This window comes from Hyaena hyaena, unplaced genomic scaffold (genome assembly GCF_003009895.1).
Source record: "Hyaena hyaena isolate Hyena2069 unplaced genomic scaffold, ASM300989v1 scaffold_56, whole genome shotgun sequence".
Taxonomy (NCBI): Eukaryota; Metazoa; Chordata; class Mammalia; order Carnivora; family Hyaenidae; genus Hyaena; species Hyaena hyaena.
In genome coordinates this window covers 3,562,943-3,589,409 of record NW_024080688.1, presented here as the reverse complement: position 1 = coordinate 3,589,409, position 26,467 = coordinate 3,562,943, and the positions used below count along the sequence as shown (strand labels likewise).

The following is a 26,467-nucleotide window of genomic DNA, read 5'->3' as shown; positions in this document are numbered from 1 at the left end:
GCGCTCGGAGGGGCCCGAGCTGTGTTCGGCTCCACTTCTCGGTCAAGAGGGCGAGTATCTGACTGGAGAGGCTCGGAGGAGAACGGCTCCCTGAGGGCGGTGGGGGACAGGAGCTGGCTCGCGGGCCGGCAAGCGGTGAGGAACCCCAGGCTCCGAGGAGATCTGGCAGGGAGGACCGGGGCCTGAGGGCGCATTCTCCGACCGCTCGGCGGGGCGCGGGGATTGGACACGCTGGCGTGCCGAGTGCAGACAACCCAGCGCGCGCCAACCGCCGCGGCGCCTCGGAGAGACCCGCCCACCCGCCGTCGCACCCTGTTCTCAGTGGTGCCTCCTCTGCGCGGATTGGCCACCTCCGGGTCCAATAAGCCGGGCTTGAGTCCTACTTCCGGTGAGAGCCAGGTCGGCTCGCGGGAGAAGCCGGAAGAGTGCGTTTGCGCGCGCTCGCCGAAGTCGCGGCAGCTCTGAGGACAGCGGTGCGCGCCGGAGGCGTGGCGGGGGAGAGGATTTGTAACGGGGAAGGTCTGGAGGGTTGGGGCCCTGGGGGCCTGTAAGGGGCGGGGCCTGCAGGGAGTGGAGGAATTAAATGAAACTGGGCGGGCCTTCAATAAACCTTAAGAGGCTAGGGCTTGGTGGGCGAGGTCTTCGGGAGTGCTGTCTCTGCGTGCGCATGGTCATCAGTCGGCGCTGAGCTGGTACTGAGTGGGCGGGGCCGTTATGGGCGGGGCCTGGCGTGGAGGGGTCGGCCCGGTCCTTTCTGCTCTGGAGCATGGGCCACCGTACTCTAGCCTCGTCGCCGGGCCTGTGGGCCTCCCTCCCCTGTCCACGCTCGGAACTGCGCCTGGATCTGGTTCTGTCTTCCGGACAGTCCTTCCGGTGAGTGACCCTGACTGTTGGCCCCTCAACACTGCAGGTCTGGAGTGTAAAGGAATGTTGGGGGTGACGGAAGAAACCTCGGGGTGCAGAAGAGGGAACAGAAGCGGGTGGTGAGCCTGTTTACCTCCTTTCTAAAGCGGAGGTAAAAAGCCAGTGCAGCGGGGGCGCCGGCGCTCTGCGCTGACAGCGTGGGGCCTGCTTGGGATTCTCCCCCCTGCCCCCTTCTCTGCCCCTTCCCCGCGCGCGCGCACACACACGCACACACACAGACACACGCTCGCTCTCAAAATAAATAAGCTTAAAAAACAAAAAGGGGCGCCTGGGTGGCTCAGTCGGTTAAGCGTCCGACTTCGGCTCAGATTATGATCTCACGGTCCATGAGTTCGAGCCCGGAGTCGGGCTCCGTGCTGACAGCTCAGAGCCTGGAGCTGCTTCAGATTCTGTGTCTCCCTCTCTCTCAAATATAAATAAACATTGAAAAAATGTTAAAAACAAATAAAGGCCAGTGCGGTGCTGTGAGGATCAAACGACTTTGCATTTCCTAAGTCAGTTTTGTGTATGGAGCTGTTGTAGGGCGGGAGGGCCCCAAAGGGTGCAAGAAGGAGAACTGGCTACCAGAGCTGCTGTGTGCCTGGGGGCTCAGGTGGAGGGAGCAAAGCCCCGCGCACTGGACTGGCGTGCTGGCGAACCAGGTGTGGACCCTGACCCAGACCGAGGAGCAGCTCTACTGTACTGTGTACCGAGGGGACAAGGCTTGGGTCGGCAGACCCACACCCCAAGAGTTGAAGACTGTGCACCAGTACTTCCAGTTGGATGTCAGCCTGCCTCAACTGTATCACCACTGGAGTTCCGTGGACCCCCACTTTCAAGAGGTGGCTCAGAAATTCCAAGGTGAGCACAAGGATTGGGGCGGGGGTTGGAGTTCTGTAATTTGGTTAAATTACGCAGTTTCACCATCTGTAAAATGGGGATTATATTCCACCTCGTAGGATTTTATGAGGATTAAAGGAGTTAATACATGTAAAGTTTTGCTTAGAATAGTGCCTGATGCATAGCGGTTATCATTACTGTCGTTGCTTTGCTGATTACGATAGTGTGGTGACAGGATATTGAGCCAGATCCTGGCTGTGTGACCTGGGGCAGGTGACCTCATTCATTTTGTAAATATTTGCAGAGCATCTGCTGTGTCAACAAAATGGACACAAATCCCCACGCTCATTGTCTTTACACGGTGGCTCCTTTATCCCCGGAACGTAAGGATAACCCCGACCTGTGAGGAACGAGAGCTCTCGTGTTGCTTTCTCTAACATCCTGTCCCTCATTCCCCGAGATCCTCCTACATGTTCAGTGCCTCGGATCTGAGGGTGGGAAGACGCCACTCCTGACAGCGGGCCTGTATCCTACCGCCTACCTTTCTGGTCTCCAGGTGTGCGACTTCTGCAACAGGACCCCGTCGAGTGCCTTTTCTCCTTCATCTGTTCCTCCAACAACAACATTGCTCGCATAACCGGCATGGTAGAGCGCCTCTGCCAGGCCTTGGGACCTCGGCTCGTCCAGCTTGATGATGTCACCTACCATGGCTTCCCCAGCCTGCAGGCCCTGGCTGGTGAGCAGGTGGGGCCCTGGGCTCGGACCCTCCGGTAGCTTTCAGGGTCTGCTCAGTTCTCCCCGGGTCCCCATCTCCCATCTCAAAGCTACCTGCCCTCCCAAACGCCGCCCTTGTCCAGAACCATCTTGCCTGGTCTCGTCAGCCCCGCTTCATACTCCCTGTCTGTTCCTGAAACGTCAGCACCTCACTGGCCTGTGCTTTTTACCCTAAAGGTTCAGTGCTTCATAGAAAACGTCAAAACCTATGTAGTATACAGTAGTGTGGGGTTAAGAGCACTCTTCTGGAGACCGCCTACGTCTGAATTCTTTTGGCACTTGACGGCTAGCTGTATGACCTGGAGCACATTATTTAGTCACTCTGTGTTTCAGTTTCTTCATCTGTGGAATGGGATAATAATGGCACTTGCCTATAACAGAGTTGCCACAAGGGCTAGGTAAAGAAATACACATACAGCACCTAGCGCGGTGTTTGACATACAGGAAGTATGCAGAAAATTAAAAGTTGCTGTGTTTATGGTGAACCCAACAATTTTGCATCCAAGAACATCTACGTTCTTTATAGCAGCCTTGTAAGGCAAGTATTTTACAGAGGCAAGTATAACAGTTGGCAGATGTGAAAATAAAGTTCGGAGAAGCGCTTGGGCCTAGCATGGCAAGGAGACAGGATACCTAGAGAAAAGAGAAAGTTTTTGGTGCTTAGAAACCCAGTATTGCGGGGGGCGGGGGGGGGGGAGAAACCCAGCCTGGAGTCTCAGCTCCGAGCTTAGTAGCCCTAAGACCAAAAGAATTCATTTACCTATCGAAGCTTCTCTGGTTTGTATGATGGGAATAGCAGTTTCTAGCCAGAAGGGTTTGAGTGGTGAGGAGAGCAGTTGTGAGGCAGGGCGCTCCATGGGCTAAGAGCACAGGCATTGGTTTCCCAGACCTGGTGCGAGACCCCATCTCCACCATGTCCTTTCTTGAGCAAGTTATTCACGTCTTCTAAGCTCTTATTTTCTCCATCTGTAAAATGGGGGAAATAGCCGTACTGTTGTCAGGGTCTTTGAGAAGCATGCCTAAGGCACTTTGCCCATGCACGATACCCAGCACTTGATGATGGAAGCTGTTGTTGTTATTACGATCATTAATTTAGATCGTGAATGTGAACGCACTTTGGAAAGGATAACTGGCAAGTTCCTCCAGGGCAGCAAGCGCTTCCAGTCCCTGCTCCAGTGACCAACACTGCGTAGTAGGTGCTCAGAAGACATTTGCAGAGGAGCCAACTCAGGCTTTAGCCTTTTCTTTTGCACATGCAAGTCTCCTGGGGTCTCCCAGAGGGTGATGAGATAGGAGAGAGGTGCTTAGGGAAAGCAGTCCTTTGGGGCAGAGGCCTCACACACTAGCCTGAAGACAGGAAGGATTTGCGAATGCCTGACCCCTGCTCTCCTTCCCCCTCCCCCACAGGGCCGGAGGTGGAGGCTCAGCTCAGGAAGCTGGGCCTGGGGTACCGTGCCCGCTACGTGAGTGCCAGTGCCCGAGCCATCCTAGAAGAACAGGGCGGGCTGTCCTGGCTGCAGCAGCTGCACAAGGCCCCCTACGAGGAGGCCCACAAAGCCCTCTGCGCCTTGCCCGGGGTGGGCACCAAGGTAAGGTCCCAGGGGGACAGGAGCTACCCCCCCCGCCACCATGCCGAGAGTAGCAGAGAAGGAGACAAGGCAGGCCTGAGAGCTGGGTACATGCTTGGCTTCTGGAGGCAGAGGAAAAAGGAGAAAGGATACAAGCAGATGTTTTATTAGAGAAAATGCAAAGTGTGGAAAGAACATAAAGGACATTGTCCCAGGGCACCTGGCTGGCTCAGTCGGAAGAGCATACAGCTCTTGATCTGAGAGTCGTGAGCGCAAGCCCCACGTTAGGTATAGAGAGTGCTTAAAAAAAAAAAAAAAAAAATAGACCTTTTAAAAAATGACATTGTCCCTTGCGTGCATTTTTTAGAAAGGCCGTTTGTTCCAATGCACATATACACTGCTGTATGTATGCAAAATCTTCCAGAAGGAATCATAGGAAGCTTAGTAGCTGTTACATTTGGGAGGACAAATGGGAAAGTGTTTCTCCTTTTCATGTTGTTTTTACCTTGAAATTCTACGTACGTATAAATCTTTTTGTTTGATGTTATTAACAGGGTTACCTAGCAGTAAGATGATTGGGAATTTAGCATTTACTGCTTTAAGGTTTCTTTAAAGAACTTCAGGCTATCATTAAAGCTTGGTTCTGCCTCTTCCTAGCCATGTAACCTTGGCCAAGTCACTTCATCTTTCTGAACTTCAGTTTTTTGTCTGCAGACTGGATATAGTTACTGCCTTCTTCCCAGGTGATGATGAGAACCTGGCCCACGTAGATGTTTACACAACGGCACTCTCATCATACCTATTTAAAAAAAAATTTTTTTTTAATGTTTATTTTTGAGAGAGACAGAGACAAAGCATGAGCTGCAGAGGGGCAGAGAGAGAGGGAGACACAGAATCTGAAGCAGGCTCCAGGCTCCACGCTGTCAGCACAGAGCCCAGTGCGGGTTTCAAACTCATGAACTGCGAGATCATGACCTGAGCAAAGTCAGATGCTCAACCAAGTGAGCCAGCCAGGTGCCCCTAATCGTACCTATTTTTAAAAGTATGAAAAGGAGAGTGGAGGAGGAAGCAGCCAACTTTGGGGCCAGAAGTGGGATGCTGGTTGGATCCTGCCATTCCTGCTCTGTGGCTCGCTCTGTCTCTCAAAGGTAGCTGACTGCATCTGCCTGATGGCCCTAGACAAGCCCCAGGCCGTGCCTGTGGATACCCACATGTGGCAGATTGCCCAGCGTGACTACAGCTGGCACCCCACTGTGTCCCAGGCCAAGGGTCCAAGCCCCCAGGCTAACAAGGAACTGGGTAAGGAGAGAGTGGGATGCTGGGGCTGGCAGTGGGCTGAGGTGGTGGAACCTTTTCACACGTCTCCGTAAAATCCCGCTCCTGTGGATAGGGAACGAGTGGGAGGGCCAGTTAATTTCACCTTTTCCTTCTGGCATAGGAAGCTTTTTCCGGAGCCTGTGGGGACGTTATGCTGGCTGGGCCCAAGCAGTAAGTGTACCGAGGCTTCCTCTCCTCCTCCAGCCCAGACCCCCTAGGACTCCTCCCCCAGTCCTGACCCGGTAGACCCTTCCACCACCACTGCCATTTCCGGTGATGCTCCCGGACTCTTCGCCCACCCCAGTCCTGACCCTAGTGGATGTTCCTTACCCTGGCCCTGCTCCCCATATACCTCTCTCCACACTGCCACCGGCCCCACCAGCCCTGACCCCGTGTACCTTGAACCCACACAGTGTCCTCCCCTGCTGTCCCCAGGTGCTGTTCAGTGCTGACCTGCGCCAACCCCACCGAGCTCAGGAGCCACCAGCAAAGCGCAGGAGATCTGCAGGCCCAGAAGGCTAGGTGGGGGGCACTGGACAAAGGAATTCCCCAAATACCTTTCCCCACTTCGCTTCCCCATCCAGTCTCATGTTAGGAAGGGGGCTTCTTGCAGCTACCTCAGGGGCCAGGGACCCTCAAATTAAGCAGTTGGCACAGCACTGTGGGGTGGAGGTTATCTTTGAAACAGAGCTACTGTGTTTTTATCTCTTCCCTTTATTACAAGAAAGAACAATAAAATAGAATCATTTGTATGGAAAATGCAGTGGAGTGATAGGGGAAGGGGTGGGGAGGTGGTGGGGCCGGATAACTCCAATTCAGGGAGGGAAGGGGAGCAGACTGCCCCATCTCCTCCCACACAAAGGATCTGGACCCTGCATCTGAGCCCTAGAGCTGGGGGGGCAAAGGAGGGGACATTTCCGGGCCGGGCTCCACACAGCCGTCTCGACAGCAGCAGCCAGACGCTGGTCCTACATGGGGAGGGAGAACAAATTTGGTCAGAGGAGCAGACCCTCCCCTCCAGCTTGGAGGCCTCTTCCCACTCCTGCCCTTCCCACAGAGCACGGGTCCTCACCCCCAGCTGCTGGTGTCAGCAGCTCCCCATGGCTCGCCGTCGGTCCCTGCCCCTCCTGGCTGGTGCCCAGCTGTAGCTTCCTCATGTGCCGCACCACGGCCGTGGCATTGAAGGCTTGCTGTGGGGAGAAGGGGAAGAAGGGGCTTTTGAGAGCGGGACAGTCAGTGTCTGGTGGTAAAATTCTTGGGATGGTTTTGTCATTTTCATTCAGGTGTTATTGGTCGATCCCCTAAAACTCCCTGAAACCTCTACAAGGCTTTATTAAATTATATTCAGCTCCATTATATATTTACACACATGTACATGCATGTATATATATAGTGTATATATGAACAAGTAACAAGTATATATAACCCTTTATGTATGAGTTCATATTCACATCATAGCAAACACTTAATATAGCATTATGTGTCAGGCACTGTTCTAGGCACTTTATTTGGCAGCTCATTTAATCTTCACAAAGGTCTTTGAGGTGGGTACTATTAGCATCATCACTGCCAAAGGAGAAAACAGAAGCACAGACATACCCCAGTGTGTGTATCACTCTCTATTCAACGTATCTACAAAGGTGTCCCACACATCCTTCGTAATCACCATGTCCAAAACCACAGTCCTCTACCCCAAGACCAGTGTGTGCCCCCGGCATCCCCATCTCAGTAAGAGTATCACCACTCACCTTTTTCCCCCCAACGAAAATCTTGGGCCAGCCTTTGACATCTGTTCTACCATCACTTCTTGTCAATTCTACTTCCTAAAGGACTCCCAAGCCATCCACTGTTCTCCGGTCCAAGCCCTCACCATGTCCTGCACACATCTCTGCCACAGCCGCGAAAGGGGGTCTCTTAGACGGGTATGGACTCTGCATCCTGAGAGCCCTTTGTAGAGGGCAGCTTACTGCTGAAAGCCCTTCTGGGGCTCCTCAGTATTCCCAGGACTGAGTGAGTTCTCCCCTGCGGCACTCGAGGCCTCTACTTGCTCTGCTCCAGTCTGGGCTCTTGCCCCTGGACTTCTGCATACTGGTTCCCTCTGCCTCAGACATTATTCTGCTGTACCTGGCTAGTTCCTACTCAGCTGTCAGGTCTGACAGGTCTATCAGGCCATCAGATGCCCATATGTCCCCTTCCAGGACCCCGTAGATCGGAGTAGATGTCTCTAAGAATTCTACTGTTCCAGGGTGGTGCAGTCAGTTAAGCATCCAGCTCTTGATGTCAGCTCAGGTCATGATCTCCTCATTTGTGGGATCTTGCCCCAAGTCGGGCTCCACACTGAGCATGGAGCCTGCTTGGGATTCTCTCTCCCCGCCGCCCCCTTCTCCCACTCTCAGTCTCTCTCAAAATAAATAAACATTTTTAAAAAAGAATTATACTGTTCTCCCTCTAGACTTGACAATCAGGAGTATAGAGTCCCTCTATACTCACTGAGATAGAGCAAGTGTCAGGGAGTGTTGAATGAATGAATGCATGAATGAATGATGTTCTTCAGTAAGCCTCCCTGAACAGTTACTGTGACTTGGTGCTAGGTGCTTTGTGAGCTGAGGCCTGGAGAGAGAGGTGGAGAGGAGGTCTGGGGAGGCTGGGACCCAGAACTAGGGACATGGGCTCACCTTCCACTTGCTCTTGGCAAAATTCTTCTTGATCTGTTCGCTCACGGACTGGTGAATATTCTTATCTAGAGCCGTATCTCCTGCAATCCTAGGACAGGGGTGTATGAAGGGTTGTCCATGAAGGCCAAGGCAGGTTTGGGGGCCCCAGACCCCACCCCAACCTGCAGCTTGTGAGAGCTCTCACCATGGGTGCTGCAAGGCCTGCTCACAGGTGAACCTCTTTTCTGGATCCTTCTCCATCAAGTGCCGGATGAAGTCTTTGGCTGAACCCCCAAGACAAGAGCGAAGAGAAATAGCGTGATGGTACCTGTGGGTACCCCCAAGACAAAACCCACCCCCTTGGGTCTGGCCTGGCATGTGAGCAAGACCAGAGGCCAGATCTGTACATGTACACCCGATCCCACCTGTACTCTTAGTGTCTAAGCTCCCCCCACCCCAGCCTTCCAGCTCTCTCCTTTTTCCCTTAAGAAAAACTTGCTCTGAAAGAAGATTCTGCTCACTGTATTCACACTGATGTGTAAGATGTGTAAGTGACTGATAATGGCTTCACAGTTTTGCTTCCTCACAGGAGGCACAAAGAGACACATGAAAACTTCTATGGTGATGTTTCAGGCGTAATGAAGTCAATGGGGGAGATATTTTCAAAAATACTAGTTTTGAAGACTGAATGAATGAATGCCTACAAGTTTCTCAGCCTGGGGGCCAGGCAGAGGGAAGCACCTGGGGTGAGGTGTCTGGTCTCGAAGACAGCTCTTAGTTGGAGGCTGGGGAGTCTGGCCAGAGGGTAGGGCCCAGGGGAAGAAGGCAAAGCGTCAAATACCAGAGTCAGAGATGTCGTCCCAGTAAGGAGAGTCAAATTCGTACTCGGCCTTCAAAATCTGTTCAAAGAGTTTGGCATCATTCTCGTCATAGAAGGGGGGGTAACCGCAGAGCCTGCGCAGGGAGAAACTCATCCTCATTTCCACTTTTCAGTGTACCCATTGGCTCTAATATGGAGCTTTGAGGTAGTTTCAGGGGTCAGGCAACACCCAGAGGAAGCAGTTCCCCCTTTTACAAAGAGGGGGAATCTGCCCCTCTCTGCCTTGTTCACTCCTGTCCAGCTACACTGGCCTTTCTGCTTCTTAGTTTGCTACCATCTTTCCTTCCTCAGGGCCTTGCGTTTGCTGTTCCCTCTGCTAAATCATTCTTCCCCCACACCTCAAATGTCTGGCTCCCTCACTTCATCCAGGAGATGGCCTAAGAAAGGTCTTTCCTGACCTCCTTACCTAAAATGGCATCCATCCCCATCTCCCTAACCCTGCTTGGTTTTTCTTCATAGTATTTTATACCACCTGACACTTCATAGATTTATTTACTTGTTTATTGTCTGTCTACCGTACTAGAGTTTTCGCTCCCTGAGGGCAGGCACTTTGTTTTGTTCTCTGCTGAATCCCCAGTACTTAGCACAGTGCCAGAGACATAGTATGTGTTGAATGCAGTAATATTAGTCATTAATAGGTAGGTATAAACTTGGATGGCAGGAAGGAAGAAATAGCAGAGAGCAGAAAGAGGGCGGAGTAGGGGAGAAGAGAATGCTAGAGCCACATGTCCCAGTGGCCGAGCCCCTACTCACAGAATGTAGGCAATGACCCCGATGGACCAGCAATCCACTGCCTTGCTGTAGGGCTTCTGGGCCAGGACCTCAGGAGCTATGGAAGGGAGGAGACGTGGTGGTGGCGGATCTCTGCCCTGCAACTTCTGACTCCTCTCCTATCCGTGGCCCCCGCCCAGGGTGCTCCATACCCACATATCCTGGGGTCCCGCAGGCTGTGGAGAGCACACTGCCAGGGTCCTCCATCTTGGAGAGGCCAAAGTCGGAGATCATGATCTTGGAATCTTCATCCAGGCTATAGTACAGCAGATTCTCTGGCTTGGAAGGTGGAGGGGAAGGAAGAGGCAGAGATGACGAGAGGCCGGCAGAACCTTCTGCTCCTCCAAGCACCGCCTCAGAGACAGTGAGCACCCTAAAAGCCACTGTGGCTTCACGGCTGCCATCATGGGTGGAGGCACAAGAAACTCAAGGAGTTAACATTACCAGAAAAGACAGGGCCTTGGGAATGTGAGAGGGAATTTTCTATCAGCCAGATTTCTATCGTGAGGCCCTCAAGAATTTTCGAGCACTTACTTTGTGCCACATCCTGTGCTCGTGCTTGATTTCATTTCATCCTTACCACATCCCTATCAGGCCAGTCTGCGTAATCCCACTTTACAGGTCAGAAAACTGATGCCTTGAGAGGCAAAGTGACTTGCCTGAGAACCTACAGTTAGGGAGTAGCAGGGACAGAATTCAAGCCCAGATCTGTCTCACCCCCATGCTCTTCTAGACTAGAGGAGGTGTACTACAAAATGTGAACCCATCATAGTCTCTGAGGTGTGGGATTTCACGGGGGCTTCTGCCTTCTTTATGCTTTGCTGTCCCATCCAAGTTTTCTACAAAGAGCAAAGTGGGACTTTTATTATCGAAAAAAACCCGAGACACTATTTGGATAAAATAACAGCACCATTCACCTTGGTGTCCACTTGAGGGTCTGAACGGGAATGGGAGGAAGCAGTTTAGGGTTTACAGGGTGCATTTTGCAGATGGGAAGCCGCGCCTCGGGGACGGGGTAAGAGTTGCCCCAGATCACAGTGAGGGGTTTGTGGCGGCCGCACTCGGCACCCCCGCGCACCACAAACCCTCACCCCCCACCTTGAGATCTCGGTGGACGATGCCCAGGTCGTGCAGGTACTTGACGGCATCCAGCACCTGGAAGATGAGGCGGCTGGCATCGCGCTCCGTGTAGAAGCCCTTCTCCACGATGCGGTCAAACAGCTCCCCACCGGACACCCTGCAGCCGGGGACAGAGCAGTCTGGCCAGAGAGGCTAGGGAGGGGTGGCAGGGAGAGGTGTGAGCAAGGGGTGAGGCCACTCACAGCTGCATGATGAGGTAGAGGTGGCCCCCACTCTCATAGATGTCATCCAGGGCTACAATGTTGGGGTGCTTGATCCTGAAAGGAGAAATGAGGTGGTTCAGAGCTGAGGACGGCTCAGCCACTTTCCTAGACTCACCTCGAAGAACCACCACTGCAGACCTAGGCAGGACAAACCGGGGCTCTGGGGCCCCAAAGGAAAAGCTGATTCACCATGATTTATTATGATGTAACGGAAGGTAGGAGAGCACAGAGAGGTGAACATTGGGCTCTGGCATTGGACACACCTGGGCCTCCCCTGCCTCCCCTATGTGCTATTTGGGGGCAAATCTTTTTTTACCTCACAGCACTGATTAATATATGATTTTAACATGTTTCTGGGTGCCCGGGTGGTTCAGTCAGTTAAGCAACTGACTCTTTTGTTGTTGTTTTTATTTATTTACGTTGAGAGAGAGAGCGAGCGAGCATGTGTAGGGGGAGGGGGCAGAAAGAGAAGGAGAGAGGATCTGTGCTGACGGCGCAGACTCAAACTCACGAACCGTGAGATCATGACCTGAGCTGAGATCAAGAGTCAGAAGCTTGGAAGTGTTGGACTTGGGCTCAGAGCCTGGGGCCTGCTTCTGATTCTGTATCTCCCTCTCTCTCTGCCCCTGCCCTGCTCACACACACTCTCTCTCTCTCTCTCTCTCTCTCAAAAATAAATAAACGTCTTAAAAAAACAAAAGTCAGAAGCTTAACTGACTGAGCCACCTAGGTGCCCCCAAGCATCTGACTCTTGATCTCAGCTCAAGCCTTGGCCTCAGGGTTGTGAGTTCAAGCCCCACATTCGGCTCCACACTGGGCATGGAGCCTACCTAAAAATAAATAAATAAATAAATTCGAAAATAAAAACTAAAGTAAAATGTTTCTGTGTTAATAAGTTTGTCAGCCTCCCGCACCAGAATGCCAGCTCCAGAGACCAGGGGCTTTATGTTACCACTGCTCCCCTACACCTGGTGTAGAGTAAGTGCTCACTTATTCACTGAATATTCAGCCTCAGTTTCCCTATCTATAACATGAAGCCAGTGGCAGTACTTCCCTCAAAGAGCTGGGATGCAGATCACGTGAGAAAATGCAGGTAAGAATCTTGGCACAAGGCCTGGCACACAGTGAATGCTCGATAAATGAACCGATGAGGGTGACCTGAGCTTGACAGAAACCATGGCTCTGCCACAAAGTTGCTGTGTGACCTCAGGCAAATCCCTTACCCTCTCTGGACCTCAGTCCCCCTCCTCCACCCAATAGTGGAAGTGATTAGTTCATCCCTCACCAGGGTGGTTGGAAAGCTCAGCGGAGAGGATGGAAGTGAAGGTTCTCCATAAGCTTTCCACTGAGGGCGGCAGGTTGCATGCACGTATGAGCAAATCATAGACAATGGGGTTTTGATTTTGTCAGGGAGTCATGAGATAGGCATTTTTGAACTCGTTGAGTGGCTTTGATATGTACGGGGAGCCTTAGGGAGGTCTTCGGTAACACCAGTCGAGAGAGATGTGATCATCCAGGGTACATTCAAGGATTGACGTTCAGATCTGAATGAACAGATTAAGCCACTGTAAACAAGCAGTGGCATTTCAATCACATCTGTCATGTTAGCTGTTGCACCAGGCACTTGAAATAAAGGGACCTCTAGTGTGCTCCACAATCGTACCAAGTGAAGAGTATTACCCCATTTTACAAATGAGCAGTTTAAGGCTCACGGGTTAAATGATTGGCCCAAAGCAGAGGAAGGAAGAGAATAAGGAGGAGTCAAGGCAGGGTCAACCCAGGCAGAGGCAGTGTGGCCCACGCACTTGTGCAAGACCGCGATCTCGTTCTCCATGCTGCCCTCCTTGCCCTCTAGAGCCTTCTTGGCGATGCATTTGATGGCCACCAGCTTGTGAGTTCTCCTATCTTCTGCCAGGATTACCTCTGAGAAGGCCCCCCTGCAAAGAAAGGGGATTCATGGAGCGAAGAAATTTCCTGATGAGAAAGATAATTTCCTGATACCATCCATGTGAGCCCCTGGATTCAGCCATGCCTGAAGTTTATGCCCTGGGCTTTTTGATTCATGCAAAATTGATTCATTTCTTGTTTTGCTATGGTCAATTTCAGTCAAGGTTTACTTAACACCTTTTCTAAATTTGAAAAACCATCAGCATCACCTGGAAACTCTTTAGAAGTGCGGAATCTCAGGCCTTAACCTCATACCTACTAAATCAGGATCTGCTTTTTTAACAAGATCCTCAGATGTTCTGTGTGCTCACTGATATTTGAGAAGCAATATTTTACAAGTTCTTAGGAAAGAACAAACTCATGCGCTAACGTTCACTGATTAAGGAGGATTTCCCAGCATATTCTTTCTAAGACTATTTGCGTTGCCTGTGATGAGTCTAAGTCAAAGAAAAGCATCTCTCTTGGCAAAATCTCAATCCTCAGAATAACTGGTGACTGTGATGGCCTCGTTGCTGGCTTCTGGTCATGTCCCTCTCCAATTACCCTCCACGCTTTGGCCAGAGTGACTGTCCTGAATTGCAAGCCCACCAAAATATCTGAAATGTCTTCCTATGGCCCATGAAGATATAGTCCAGCCCCCATAGCTTGGCTTTCAAGGCCTTACGTGACCTGTTCTCTCTTCTCAGCCTCTTCCACTCTTCCCCCAGCCTCTGGGGGAAGCTCTATCATTCTTTACCTCTTTCCACACGTTACCATGCTTCTCAGCCTTTGCTTGGTACAGAATGCCCTTCTCCCTCTGACAAGTGCACTTCTACTCACCCTTCAGTCCCTCGCTCCAGTCAGAGGCTACCACTCGGGGCTCTACAAAGTCCTCATTCCTGACTTTACCTGTTGTCATGTTCGCTGGGTGATCACATGTTTAGGATCAACTTGAGGGGAAGAGATCAGGTCTGAGTTATTTCTGGATTCCCACCACTGAGAACAGAGCCATGCCCAACTTCATTTCCTAAGCCTAGGCCGAAATCCCCAGCTCTTGGCCAAACAGTGGAAAGACTGGCTCCTTCATTCTTCCCTACTTTGTTCCCTTCACAGGAACCCAGAGCTGCAGCCAAGAGCAGCCTCTGTTCCACCCACTGTCAGCCAGGAGTGAAAAGATGAGCCAGACTAGGCCATGGCAAGGCCGCCGCAGGGCCCGGACTACAGCAGACAGGAAGCTGTGATAGACTGGCCAGAGGAAGTACCACCCTGGATGCAGCCTCCCCTGCCAGCCAGACTCGTGAGTGAGGACCTTCCCAACCCCACGCCCCCGCTCACAGACAGCCTCCCCCTCCACCCCCGCTTGCCTGCCCTGAGACTCACGTTCCCAGAACATCACGGAAGTCGTAAATGTCCCTAATGTCCTCCACCTGCTTCCAGCTGGGGCCGTCCACTGCCCCCGGCATGGCCCACTGTCCCCTGGCCACAGCCAGGTCTCCTGAGAAGGGGAATGAAGGGAAAAGACTCAGTGGGAACCAGCCTTCTATGTTGGGACTTAGGGAATTGAGGCCCCCCCCCCATTCAGTCATTCAGCCTTGCATGTATCCATTCCTCGATTCATTCATTTGACAAAGTTATTCAGCAAACTCGCTCACTAGTCATTTGTTCACCCAACAAATCCTCATGCCTAGAGGAAAATCCTTCAAGGTGGCAGCAGAATTCTTTTTTCAACAAAGTTCATTTATTTAGCTTACCTCCAGGTTTCTCCCTCTCCAAATCCAAACACTCAGGAGGACACTGACCTCCAGGAGAACAGCAGAGAAGAACCCAGAGAAGCTTGTACAAATACACAGCCCTGGAGGGTCCCCCGCGTCCCCAGAGCCAGCAATGTCCCAGCCCCACCCTGGGAATTGCTGGGGTGTCTCCTCTCCTTCCTCTTCTCCCACCCAGCCTCTCGGAAATCAGGTTTCCGGCAGCCTGGGCTTCCAGCAATCTCTCAGCCACGTTTTTAAATAGCTCCTTCTGCACTGTTACCACGGCAACAGCAGCCACAGCTGGAGCTCCCCAGGCCTCCTATTATACCCCCTCTCCCTCCTGGCTCCCTGTTTGGGTCCCAGAAGCCCAAGAAATGGTCCCACCCAGCCTGTCCCCTCCTGACTTCTTCTGACCCTGATCCAGCCTGTACGTTTCTCCACTGAGACCTCTGTCAGCAGGGAGTTCTCTCCCCATTTATCAGATGGAGAATAGGGAGACTGAGGCTGGTGATACATAGGGACGGGGTCCAAAGTTGCCCCAATGATGACTGGCCGGGGCCCAGTTAAGCTTGCTGAGGGCACACTTAGCTTGTCCTTCCAATATGCAGCCAGGCCGGAGCCCATTCAGACCCTGTATGCTATGTGACGTCAAGGAGGGCACTCTCTGGTTCCTCTGTGGGAGAATGAAAGGAAGGTGTCCTGACTAGAGTCCCTGCTGTGAGATCCCACTCCTTGGATGGGACCTTGCTCCCAGGGGGGCCTGGCCACCCATCCCAGGGGCAGAAACTTCTAGGAAAGGAGATAAAGCGGCAAGCTCTAGAGGCACAGTTTAAAAGCCCACTTGGAGGCCTGGCAAACACAACCCTTACAGTTCGACACATATGTCTGCGCCTAGATACACCACACCAAGCTCCACCCACACCCCTGAGCCCACATACCTGCCCCCAGATTCAGTACATTCCATCCCCGGATACCCCAACACCTGATCATACATGTGCGCCCAGACGCAGCTCACATGTCCAAACACACACTCCCCCAGACAGCCTCACATTCCGGCATCCCTCCCACAGATCCCTCTTACACCCCAAAAACACACATCTGCACCCACTTAGACCACATCACTCACACACACACACACACACACACACACACACTCCTCACCTAAGTACCAGACATCCCAGATACGCTCATATTCTTCATCATGTTTCTATACACCCTATAAGCTCCTCTGTTCCATACTGAACCCCACCTCCTTACATACCTAACCTCAAACATCCTCAAGACATATATAGCCTCAACTCTTACGACCCTTGAGCCAGATGCCAGCATGCACAGCACCTGGACACACATCTGCAACAAAAACACTGATGCCCAGACGTCCCACCCTTAAGGATCCCCTTACACTGCAACTCCGTATCTGATGCACACGCCTGTGCTGAGATGTTAGCACTCCCCAACACAGCCGCCACGTATTTATAGCTCCAAATGCCCAGTCCTTCCACATTCAGACCCATCTGAATGCAGGCGCGCCCACACCCACTCCCCCCCCCCCACCTTCCTCTATCACCCACTCAGTTCCCCACCGGCCGCCTGGCACCTGCTGGGCCTGGGGACAGAGTCTGGAGAGAAAGGCCCTGCCCTGCCCTGCCCTGCCCATCCAGAGTCTAGCCCGCTCGGGCACCTATGCCCTCCTTGGGGGACACGTTCCAGCGGCTGCCCCCCCCCCCGCCCCCTCGCTCCTCGGCGCCCGCGAGCACAGGCGGCCGGCGCCCGGCGGTACCTGCGGCTGCCCCGCCGCGGGGCTGGCTGGGAGGCCCGAAGTGGCTGGCGCTGAGCTCGGGCCGCCGGCTGCTGTCCGCCGCCGCCGCCGCTCCGCGCCCGCCGCCCGCTCTCTCGCGGAGGCTCGGCTCAGGCTCCGGCGGCTGCCTCCGCCCGCCTGCGGCTCTGATGTCAGTGGAGGAGGAGCCTGCGGCGGAGGGACGCGGGACGGCGAGGCCCCGCTGCGCTCCCGGGCTGGGGAAGGGGCGCGGCGGTCGAGGAGGAAGCCCCCTTAGTCCAGGTTAGATCCTCTTCTCGATGCTTCCCTCCCTTCCTCTCCGTAGGGCCCCCATTTCACAGAGGGGACAACTGAGGCCCCGAGAGATGAAGGGTTCAAAATCAGCAGTTGGTCAGAGGCAAAATTGCATTCGAATCCAGGTCTGTGTGATGCCAGAGTGGCCAGTTCCACCCTGTCGCCTTGTGGAGTTTCAGGCAAGTCCTGGGAGCTCCCTTGGGGATCTTGGGTCCTGTCTCCCCTTCCCTCACACCGTCCCCCTTGCCCCAAGTGCCCAGAAGGGAATTAGGCCCTCAAAAGGGCTAAGGAGACTGATGCAGGGGTGGGTGGGGCGGGGTGGCTGGAGGCGTGGAGAAAGGGGAAAGCAAGAGTAGGCAGTGAAGAGAATAGAGACAGTCGTAGGGTGGGGGCCCCAGGTGACAGGCGGGAAAACAGACTTGGGGTCCCTCCGGGAGGCGGGAGGCCGAGGTTTACATCCCGTCCCCTGCACCTGCCCCTTAAAATAGGTGTGGAGCCCTGAGGGACTGGCACCGGGAGGGGAAGGGAGGAGGGGGGTTAAATCTGGATCCCGGAGGACGCAAGCCAAAGAAGACCAAAGTGCCACGTGACTGGCCGGGTGCCAGAGGCTGATGGCTGGGTGCCAGGTTCCGAGTGGGGGATGGAGCACAAACTGCTCCTGGGACGGCGGGCGGGGGGCCAAGGAACCTGACCAAGGTCTCTTGCGCAATGCTTTCCTTGGGAAGAAATTTGGCGCCGGGGGAGGGAGGGAGCAACTCAAAGGAAGCGTGGGCGGGGCCGGACGGGGCGAGTCGGAGGAGGTGCGTGCTTCGTCCCCCACCCCTCCCCCATCACCTCCCACTGCCCCAAAGTTCTGCATTTTCCAGCGAGACTTGGGGAGAGGACAAGCCTGACCCCAACACAAATTCAACTGGCTTTTACTTCTCTTTTCCCTGGGACTGGATCACGGGTGGTCGATGTGTTATGCCCATTTTATAGATGAGAGAGGATGATGGCTGAGGTTCCTAGAAAGGCTTTAAAGACTGACTTATCCGGGGGCCCCTGGGTGGCTCAGTCCGGATAAGTGTCTGACTCTTGATTAATGCTCAGATCATGATCTCAGAGTTAATGAGATCAATCCCCAGTCAACCGGGATTGGGATCACATTGATTATTGGGATCACATTGATTAATGTGATCAATCCCCAGTCAATTGGGATTCTCTCTCTCCCTCTCTCTCTATGCCCCTCTGCCTCTCTCTCTCTCTCTCTCAAAATAAATAAACAACAACAACAAAAAAGGACTTAACTCATCTAAGGCACACTCCACCTCTCTGAGCCTCAGTTTTTTCATCTGGAATATGGGAATATGGTGACCAACTCAGAATTCTGTGAGATAATGAATGTGAAATGCCTGGAGCGCCATACGGGTTCAGATGTGAAAGCTGGACTTAGTGTAAACTGAAGCTCAGAGAAGGGACCTGATTGTCCAGGGGCAGGGGACGAAAGGGCAATTGGATTCTCCTGAATCTCTGTATCTCAGACTTCCTAGTCCGTGGGAAAACCCATCTCCTACCCAAGGCTGAGCCTCTACTCTCCCCTACCCCTACAGTACACCCATTCGTCTAGAATTATTCCACCACAAATTTCTGTTTATCTCAGTGACAACATTCCTGAGGTGATAAGGTGGCCTCTGTCCTTCCGAGACGTACACCTTTCATGCGCTGTTTCACATGTTGCCTGCTTTTGAGCATGTCTGAGGGCACTTACGCTTTCCTTTTTTAACAAATGCATTCTCGGGGCGCCTGGATGGCTTAGTCGGTTAAGCATCCGACTTTCGCTTAGGTCATGATCTCGCGGTTCGTGGGTTCAAGCCCCGCATCGGGCTCTGTGCTGACTGCCAGCTCAGAGCCTGGAGCCTGTTTCAGTCTGTGACTCCCTCTCTCTCTGACCCTCCCCTGCTCACACTGTCTCTCTCTTTCTCTCTCAGAAATAAATAAAACATTAAAAACAAAAACAAAAACAAACAAAAAAAAAACAAATGCATTCTCTGTCTTTAAAAAACAAACTATGCCTACTAAAAAAATAATTACATAAGGTACTAAAAACACACAAAGACCATCCTTGTCACCGATCAGATTCCTTCCCTTGCCAAGTAACAATCCTAACCTATAAGCCAGCTTCACCAAAGAGGGGCTTGTGGCTCACAGTAGCTGACTTAAGATTGAAGGGAAAACACCATGGATCAGGGTCTTGGTGACTGAAACTGGAGACACGGGACTCATAGGATTTTCTCTTGTGTCTCTCCTCGTCTTGATTTCTCTGCACGTTGGCTTCCCTTCCTCTGCCGAGCGAGCTCTCTACCTGGCAGGAAACATGGTGTGAGGTAGCCGCAGCTTTCCTATGCCACCCAGCACGAGATCTCTACCCAGTTTTCATATATCAGTCTCAGGGAAGGACTCTGATGAATTCTTTTTTTTTTTTTTTTAATTTTTTTAATGTTTTTTTTAATTTATTTCTAGGAGAGAGAGAGAGAGAGAGACAGCGCGAGCAGGGGAGGGTCAGAGAGAGAGGGAGTCACAGACTGAAACAGGCTCCAGGCTCTGAGCCGGCAGTCAGCACGAAGCCCGACGCGGGGCTCGAACCCACGAACCGCGAGATCATGACCTAAGCGAAACTCGGATGCTTAACCGACTAAGCCACCCAGGCGCCCCAGGACTCTGATGAATTCTGCTAGAGTAACATGCCTACCCCTTGGCCCCAGACAAACTATTGCCAGGGAAATGAAGTGCTCTATGGGGCAAATGTACTGTCATGGGCAGCCACACCAGAGTCAAGGGATGAAGAAGAGTATCTTGCTGAAAGGAAATGCAGGTGCTGGGCACGCATGAATAACACATCTATCCCAGGCCTGCTCCCGTCAATCAGAAATAACTAGTATTGGTATTTCTGGGTATGTATTCCTCCAGACTTTGGGGGAGGCATAGATCTATATACACATTTCCTCCTACAGCCCCCACCCCCAATGAGCATACTTCATGGTACTAAAACAAAAGTCAGGGACAGTCAAATAGATGAAGAAAAAAAGGTAATACTCCTCTTCTCTCCTTTGTTATTAAAAAAGATGACCAGACAGCTTAGACATGTCCGTCAGTTCTCACACACAGAAAATAAGCCATCGGAGGGGCCATTTTCTCTAATCTTAATTCTAAGACTTAAGAATTCTTAATTAGGAATTAAGAATTCCTATGGAAAAGATGTACAGGGTTCTTTGCAAAACAGAAAAACATTTTTTTTAAAAAGACTGTTTTCTTTTTTTAATGCTTATTTATTTATTTTGAGAGAGAGAGTGAGGACAAGCATGTGAGTGGGGAAGGGGAAGAGAGAGAATCCCAAACAGGCTCCATGGGCCAGCACAGAACCAAATGCAGGGCTCCATCCACGAACCAGGAGATCACAACCTGAGCTGAAATCAAGAGGCAGAGGTAACTGAGATACCCAGCCGCCCTCAGAAAAACATTCTCTAACATCTGTTGCTGGAAACAAACAAACAAAAGCCTACTCGACTCCAAAATCATACCCAGCATTAAAAGGCAAACTTCAGACTGAGGAAATATTTTATAGACAATGGGTTAGTATTTCCATTTTGTGAAGAACACTGAACATTGATAACAAACAGACCCCGTGACTGGTCGGTGGAGACAGATAAGACACAATAAACATGGGACATTTTCTACCTCACAAGTAATCGAAGCAGTGCAAAGTAAAAGGCCATTTATAGCCTTTCAATTTTGAAGTTTAAAAAACTAGTGACACCGAAATTGTCAGTGTAAGCAATGGATACTTCCACATCTCTGGTGGGAAAATGACTTGCTAAAATCTTCTGGAAAGCCATTTGGCAATATGCATCAAAGGCTTAAATAAGGTCTAGGCCTTTTGACCCAGGCATGCCTCTTCTGGGAATTAATTTCAGGGAAATAGTCCTAAATTAGGACAAAGCCATATGCTCCAAAATCCTTGAAGAAATATTTTTCTAACAGCGAAATTTAGAAGAAATCACCAAGAAGGGAACAGTTAAAAAACATAAGGTGCGCCTATGGGATGTAATCTTTCACGGTTCGTAAATGGATGGTATTGCAACTTACTTAATAAAAAGACAGAGGCACCTGGCTGGTCAGTCAGCAGAGTGTGCGACTCCTGATCTCAGGGTCGTGAGTTTAAGCTCTATGTTGGGCATGGAGCCTACCTTAAAAAATGAAATAAAAGGATGAAAATGCTTGTAATGTCAAGCAGGTATGCAGTTTGGGAACTTCAGTGTGAAATGCAAAATACATGTAATTCATAGCAGAGAGTGGGGCCATAAATGTTAACAATGGTCAAAAAATCATCTGATTTTGTTTTGTTCCTTTTACATGTCTGTATTCTCCAAACTTTGTTTTGTTCTCTCTACATGTCTGTATTCTCCAAACTTTGTTGAGTAATATTAACTTTTTAAAAAAGTTTATTTATTTATTTTGAGGGGGGGAAGGGGCAGAGAGAGAGAAATTGAGAGAGAGAGAGAGAGAGAGAGAGAGAGAGAATCTCAAGCAGGCTCCATGCTGCCAGTGTGGGGACTCAATACTCATGAACCATGAGATCATGACCTGAGCCACAATCAAGAGTCAGACACTTAACTGACTGAGCCACCCAGGTGCCCTGAGTAATATTAACTTTATAATAAAAAAGTCACTTTTTAAAAAAAGTATGCCAGGAGATGGTGGGTGTATACTAACTTGGTGTTCAATTTTTCAAATTTTATTTAAAAAAGAACAAATGGGTGCCTAGATGGCTCAGTTGGTTAAGTGTCTGATTGCTGATTTTGGCTTAGGTCATGATCTCATGGTTTGTGGGACTGAGTCCCCTGTAGGACTCTGCACTATCAGCGCAGAACCTGTTTGGGATTCTCTCTCTCTCCTTCTCTCTCTGTCCCTCCCCTGCTGCACTCCCTCTCTTTCAAAAATAAACTTTTTTAAAAAAGATAAAAGATAAAAAAAAAAATAGCAACAAAAAAATAGAATGGATTTAAATGTCATGTCCATCAACGTTTCTTTCTCCTACTATTGAAACAGTGATGGCACATTATCAAAAGTTTTGGGATCAAACAGACCAGAGTTCAAACTCTGTCTCTAACCCTTCCCAGCTGTGGGACCTTGGACAAATCATTTCACGGCTCTGAGCCTCAATTTCTTCACTTATAACATGGCATAATCATACTGATAAGTATACCTACTTTGAAGGGTTATTTTGATTTTTTTAAATGTTTTATTTATTTCCTGAGAGAGAGAGACAGCATGAGAAGGGGAGGGTCAGAGGGAGAAGGAGATACAGAATCTGAAACAGGCTCCAGGCTCTGAGCTGAGCTGTCAGCACAGAGCCCAACGCGAGGCTCGAACCCACGAACCGTGAGATCATGACCTGAGCCAAAGTCGGACGCTTAACCGACTGAGCCACCCAGGCGCCCCTGTAGAGTTATTTTGAGAATGAGACAAAAAGTTACTTTCAGCCAGCGGGCTAGTTTCCTCATTGTCACTTGCATCCCCAGAAAGCACCTGGTGCATTATAGATGTCAGTAAGAAATGAGACAGAAAGATATGGAAACCAACTTGACAATAAACTATTTGTTAAAAAATAAGAAAAAGAAAAAAGAAATGAGACAGAAAGAGAGGAGGTTTTTTTCTCCTTTTATAGCTATCAACTACCCTGGGACAGAAGCTTCTAAATATTATTTTTCCTTCCAGTCTTGAAGCCCCACAGTCAAGCTCCCAATTTGGGGGTTCCTTTCTGCCTTCATGGTGCCTGTCCCTATTTTCTCATCCAGTCAGGAGTAGCCCATCTCAGGAGGCTCAGAATCCCTCGAATATTTACCAGATCTGACTGATCTGTCTTGGCTAACACAGGCATATTCTGGGGCAATGATTCTCATGCCTTTCTTTGATAGTCTATAATTTTTTAAGTTTATTTATTTATTTTGAGAGGGGGAGGCAGAGAGAGAGAGAGAGAGAGAGAGCAAGAATCCCAAGCAGGCTGTGCACCAGCAGTGCAGATCCTGATTTGGGGATCAGGCTCACGAACCACAAGATCATGACCTGAGCCAAAGTTGGATGCTTAACCAACTGAGCCACCCAGGCGCCCCTCAATCTAGAATTTTGTATGTGGTGGTGCTGCCGGGTCCAGAGAGGGACACTTAGAATAGGGCCCTAGAGTCGCTTACAAAACTGGTTCCCCATCAGCTATCTGATCTGGCCCTTCCCCTTTCTGTATCCTGGTTTCCTTCTCTGTAAAACGGAGTAATGGCCTTACCTGCTTTGACTAGAGTTGTTGAGAGGAGCAAATGCGAGAAGTCTCGTATCTTGCAGAGGTATCTTCCCAGAGCTGTCATGTAACAATATGGCCTGACCTTTCATCAGAGGTGTGATAAGAAATCACCACATGGTCGGACTGAGAGAGCTGGACATCCGGCTTGGGAGCGGGCACCTTCGCTTTGCGCGCGACCAAAGAGCGATTTAAAAATGGGTGATGTTGAGAAAGGCAAGAAGATTTTTGTTCAGAAGTGTGCCCAGTGCCATACCATGGAAAAGGGAGGCAAACACAAGACGGGGCCAAATCTCCATGGTTTATTTGGGCGAAAAACGGGTCAAGCCCCTGGATTTTCTTACACGGATGCCAACAAGAACAAAGGCATCACCTGGGGAGAGGAGACACTGATGGAGTATTTGGAGAATCCCAAGAAGTACATCCCAGGAACAAAAATGATCTTCGCTGGCATTAAGAAGGCAGGGGAAAGAGCAGACTTGATAGCTTATCTCAAAAAAGCTACTAACGAGTAATAGTTGGCTGTTGCCTTATTTATTACAAAACAAAAATGTCTCACGACTTTTTTATGTGTACCATATTTAAATTGATCTCATACACCAGAATTCAGATCATGAATGGCTGATAGAATATTTTGGACAGTTCTGATTTAAATGAGATTGGCTTGTGGTTAAATGAATATGATTGGCTTTTTGAACTTTGATAGTAATTCTGGTTCAGCAAGTGCTGTCACTGTTTTCCCCTTCAAAAAATATGATTGGAATTGATTAGATGTTAAGCTTTTCAGAGATGGTAAATGCCATGTCTAAACTTATATAGGAGATTGGTTTTATATTTAGATTTATATAACTGGTTATATTAATATATTTAAATACTGAGGAAATCCATTATATCAGAACAGCAAGACATCAGCTGTGTTTCAAGTTGTATTTGTTAGCCTGTTAAAGGCAAGGGCTGAAGATAAGCTGGCAACGTCCACTTTATCTTTTTAGTCTTAACTATGCCAATTTAATTAAAATTCCCTGCATTTAAATGTTGCCTTTTGCTTAATGAAAGGCATTTTAGTGTGGTTTATGTATAAAATTAAATAAAGAATATTAACACTTCTCACATTTTACAGTTGATCTGTTAGGTCAGATGCTTTTAAAATTCAGTGTGATAGGTTATAGAAGCAGATTTGGCTTGTGAATTCTTTACGAAGTTATCATTCAAGATTGTCTTCTCAACAGCTATTCACAAATACAACTGTGGATTTACCATATATGTATGATTGGTAATGGTGCTTTTGCCAACTCTTTAGAGGGGTTAAAGTAAAGGAGATATATCATCACAGATTTTTAAATTATGTGATAAGGCTTAAGATAATTAAAAACAAAACCACAGATCAAAAAAAGAAATCACCACATGGTCAAACTTATGGAGAATATTATGAATATATGACTCCAGTGGAGAAATTTCCCCAGCATGAGAAATTATGGATTTTTCTGTCAGGAAAATTGGGAGATGCTCTTTCCTCTGTTATCAAAGGAAGAGACTGATTCATCTTAACGTGGTTTTTGTCTTGGCTTCCAGGAAGCTAAATCTGATGCTTAATGATAGCAGCTCTATTAAAACTGATGAGCTTAATTTTATATTTGGTATTTCATGAAACTCATTGTACACATCCTCAGTTATAAGCTTCTTCAAATTCTTTTGAGGGAGGAAGGGAGGGAGGGAGGAAAGAAGGGTAGGAAAGAAAAAAAAAGAGGAGCACCCGGGTGGCTCAGTCGGTTAAGCGTCTCACTTTGGCTCAGGTCATGATCTCACAGTTTGTGAGTTTGAGCCCCGCATCGGGCTCTGTGCTGACAGCTCAGAGCCTGGAGATTCTGTGTCTCCTTCCCTCTCTCTGCCCTCCCCTACTTGTGCTCTGTCTCTGTCTCTCAAAAAAATGAATAAACGTTTAGAAAATTAAAAAAAAAAAAAAGAAAGAAAGAAAGAAAGGGAGAGAAAAGAAAGGGAGGAGGGGTACTTGGGTGGGACAGTAGGTTAAGCTTCTTGACTCTTGGTCTCTGCTCAGGTCATGATCTCAGGTCATGGGTTCGAGACCTAATGTCAGGCTCCTTGCTGACAGTGCGGCACCTGGTTGAGATTCTCTCTTTTTCTCTTTCTGTCTCTCTTTCTCTCTCTCTCCCCCTCCCCCCACTCTCTCTGCCTCTCTCCCATTCATGTGGATGCACTCTCTCTCTTTCTCTCTCTTAAAATACATAAACTTTAAAAAGAAAGGGAGGAAAAAAGGGAAGGAGTCAGGTATACTTTTTTTGAGAGACACAGAGAGAGTGTGTGTGTGTGCGCGTGCACACGTGTGCCCGCACACCACTTGTGTGAGGAGGGGGAAGGGCAGAGGGAGAGGAAACTTAAGAATCCTTTTTTTTTTTTTTAATATTTTTATTTATTTCTAGGAGAGAGAGAGACAGCGTGAGCAGGGGAGGGTCAGAAAGAGAGGGAGACACAGACTCTGAAACAGGCTCCAGGCTCTGAGCTGGCAGTCAGCACAGAGCCCGACGCGGGGCTCGAACGCGGGGCTCAAACCCACGAACCGCGAGATCATGACCTAAGCGAAAGTCGGACGCTTAACCGACTAAGCCACCCAGGCGCCCAGGAAACTTAAGAATCTTAAGCAGGCTCCACACCCAGTGAGGAACGCAACCCAGGGCTAGACACAGGGCCTGATCTCATGACCCTGAGAGCTGAAATCAAGAGTTAAGATGCTTACCCAACTGATCCACCTAGGTGCCCCAAGGTATACTTTGAAAAGAGTACTTGGCCCACTGTAGCAGCTAAAATATAAGTTTTGGTTTCTCTAATAGGCACGCAGAATAGCTGTGACTTAAATAAAATGGAAGTATATAGCAATCTGGTCATAAGTAGCCCCAGGCTGGTATGAATCAAGGTAAGAGGGATCCTGGCTTCTTATCTTGCTGCTCCAGAGTTCTCACGGTGTTGTCTTTGACCACATGTTTCAAGATGGCTTGCCACCATGTCTCATCCCAGCCAGGGACAAATGGGAACATGGAGGGCACGCCCCTTGGGACTCATGACCTCATAGTTTCGCACATCTCTTCCATTCACCTCCTATTGGCCAAAAGTTAGTCACGGGATCACATTCTAACTGCAAGAGAAGCTGGGATATTTGGCCTTTGAGGCTTATGTCCCACTAAAAATCAGGAGTCCTATTAACTATAGAAGAATAGATTAAAAAAAAATTTTTTTTAATGTTTTATTTATTTCTAGGAGAGAGAGAGAGAGAGAGACAGTGTGAGCAGGGGAGGGTCAGAGAGAGAGGGAGTCACAGACTCTGAAAC

The 26,467-nt window shown here is 49.8% G+C and overlaps 3 protein-coding genes across 7 annotated transcripts in view; 2 read left to right on the top strand and 1 right to left on the bottom strand.

Annotated features, from left to right (window-relative positions):
• The first annotated feature begins 602 nt into the window (after window positions 1–602).
• OGG1 (8-oxoguanine DNA glycosylase) lies at window positions 603–6,161 on the top strand. 4 transcript variants are annotated; one of them, XM_039231328.1, is made up of 7 exons: window positions 603–873; window positions 1,517–1,764; window positions 2,300–2,479; window positions 3,925–4,106; window positions 5,234–5,384; window positions 5,524–5,573; window positions 5,838–6,161. In XM_039231328.1, exons 1-7 carry the CDS (start codon window positions 767–769, stop codon window positions 5,922–5,924), a joined length of 1,005 nt encoding a protein of 334 aa, XP_039087259.1. In that variant the 5' UTR covers window positions 603–766; the 3' UTR covers window positions 5,925–6,161. The 4 variants fall into 4 exon arrangements, with proteins under 4 accessions (XP_039087259.1, XP_039087261.1, XP_039087260.1 ...); XM_039231330.1 differs by lacking the exons at window positions 5,234–5,384; window positions 5,524–5,573; window positions 5,838–6,161 and having other exon boundaries at window positions 2,300–2,487; window positions 3,925–4,075; XM_039231329.1 differs by lacking the exons at window positions 3,925–4,106; window positions 5,234–5,384; window positions 5,524–5,573; window positions 5,838–6,161 and adding an exon at window positions 3,614–3,805.
• The window catches only part of CAMK1 (calcium/calmodulin dependent protein kinase I), a 21,602-nt gene continuing 1,231 nt past the window's right edge, over window positions 6,097–26,467 (bottom strand). The window contains exons 1-12 of one of the 2 annotated variants that reach the window (XM_039231326.1): window positions 16,508–16,610; window positions 14,357–14,471; window positions 12,856–12,987; window positions 11,030–11,104; window positions 10,806–10,944; window positions 9,860–9,986; window positions 9,690–9,765; window positions 8,898–9,010; window positions 8,262–8,340; window positions 8,078–8,165; window positions 6,475–6,592; window positions 6,097–6,370 (exon numbers count right to left, since the gene is read on the bottom strand). In XM_039231326.1, coding sequence (XP_039087257.1) covers window positions 6,288–6,370; window positions 6,475–6,592; window positions 8,078–8,165; window positions 8,262–8,340; window positions 8,898–9,010; window positions 9,690–9,765; window positions 9,860–9,986; window positions 10,806–10,944; window positions 11,030–11,104; window positions 12,856–12,987; window positions 14,357–14,439 — 1,113 coding nt within the window. In that variant the 5' untranslated portion in view covers window positions 14,440–14,471; window positions 16,508–16,610 and the 3' untranslated portion in view covers window positions 6,097–6,287. Of the gene's footprint in view, window positions 6,371–6,474; window positions 6,593–8,077; window positions 8,166–8,261; window positions 8,341–8,897; window positions 9,011–9,689; window positions 9,766–9,859; window positions 9,987–10,805; window positions 10,945–11,029; window positions 11,105–12,855; window positions 12,988–14,356; window positions 14,472–16,507; window positions 16,611–26,467 lie in introns of those variants that run through there. The other variant, XM_039231325.1, reaches the window with a different exon arrangement.
• LOC120231297 (cytochrome c-like) lies at window positions 23,258–24,387 on the top strand. The gene has a single exon (XM_039231332.1). The coding sequence runs from the start codon at window positions 23,324–23,326 to the stop codon at window positions 23,639–23,641; it is 318 nt and encodes a 105-aa protein (XP_039087263.1). The 5' UTR covers window positions 23,258–23,323; the 3' UTR covers window positions 23,642–24,387.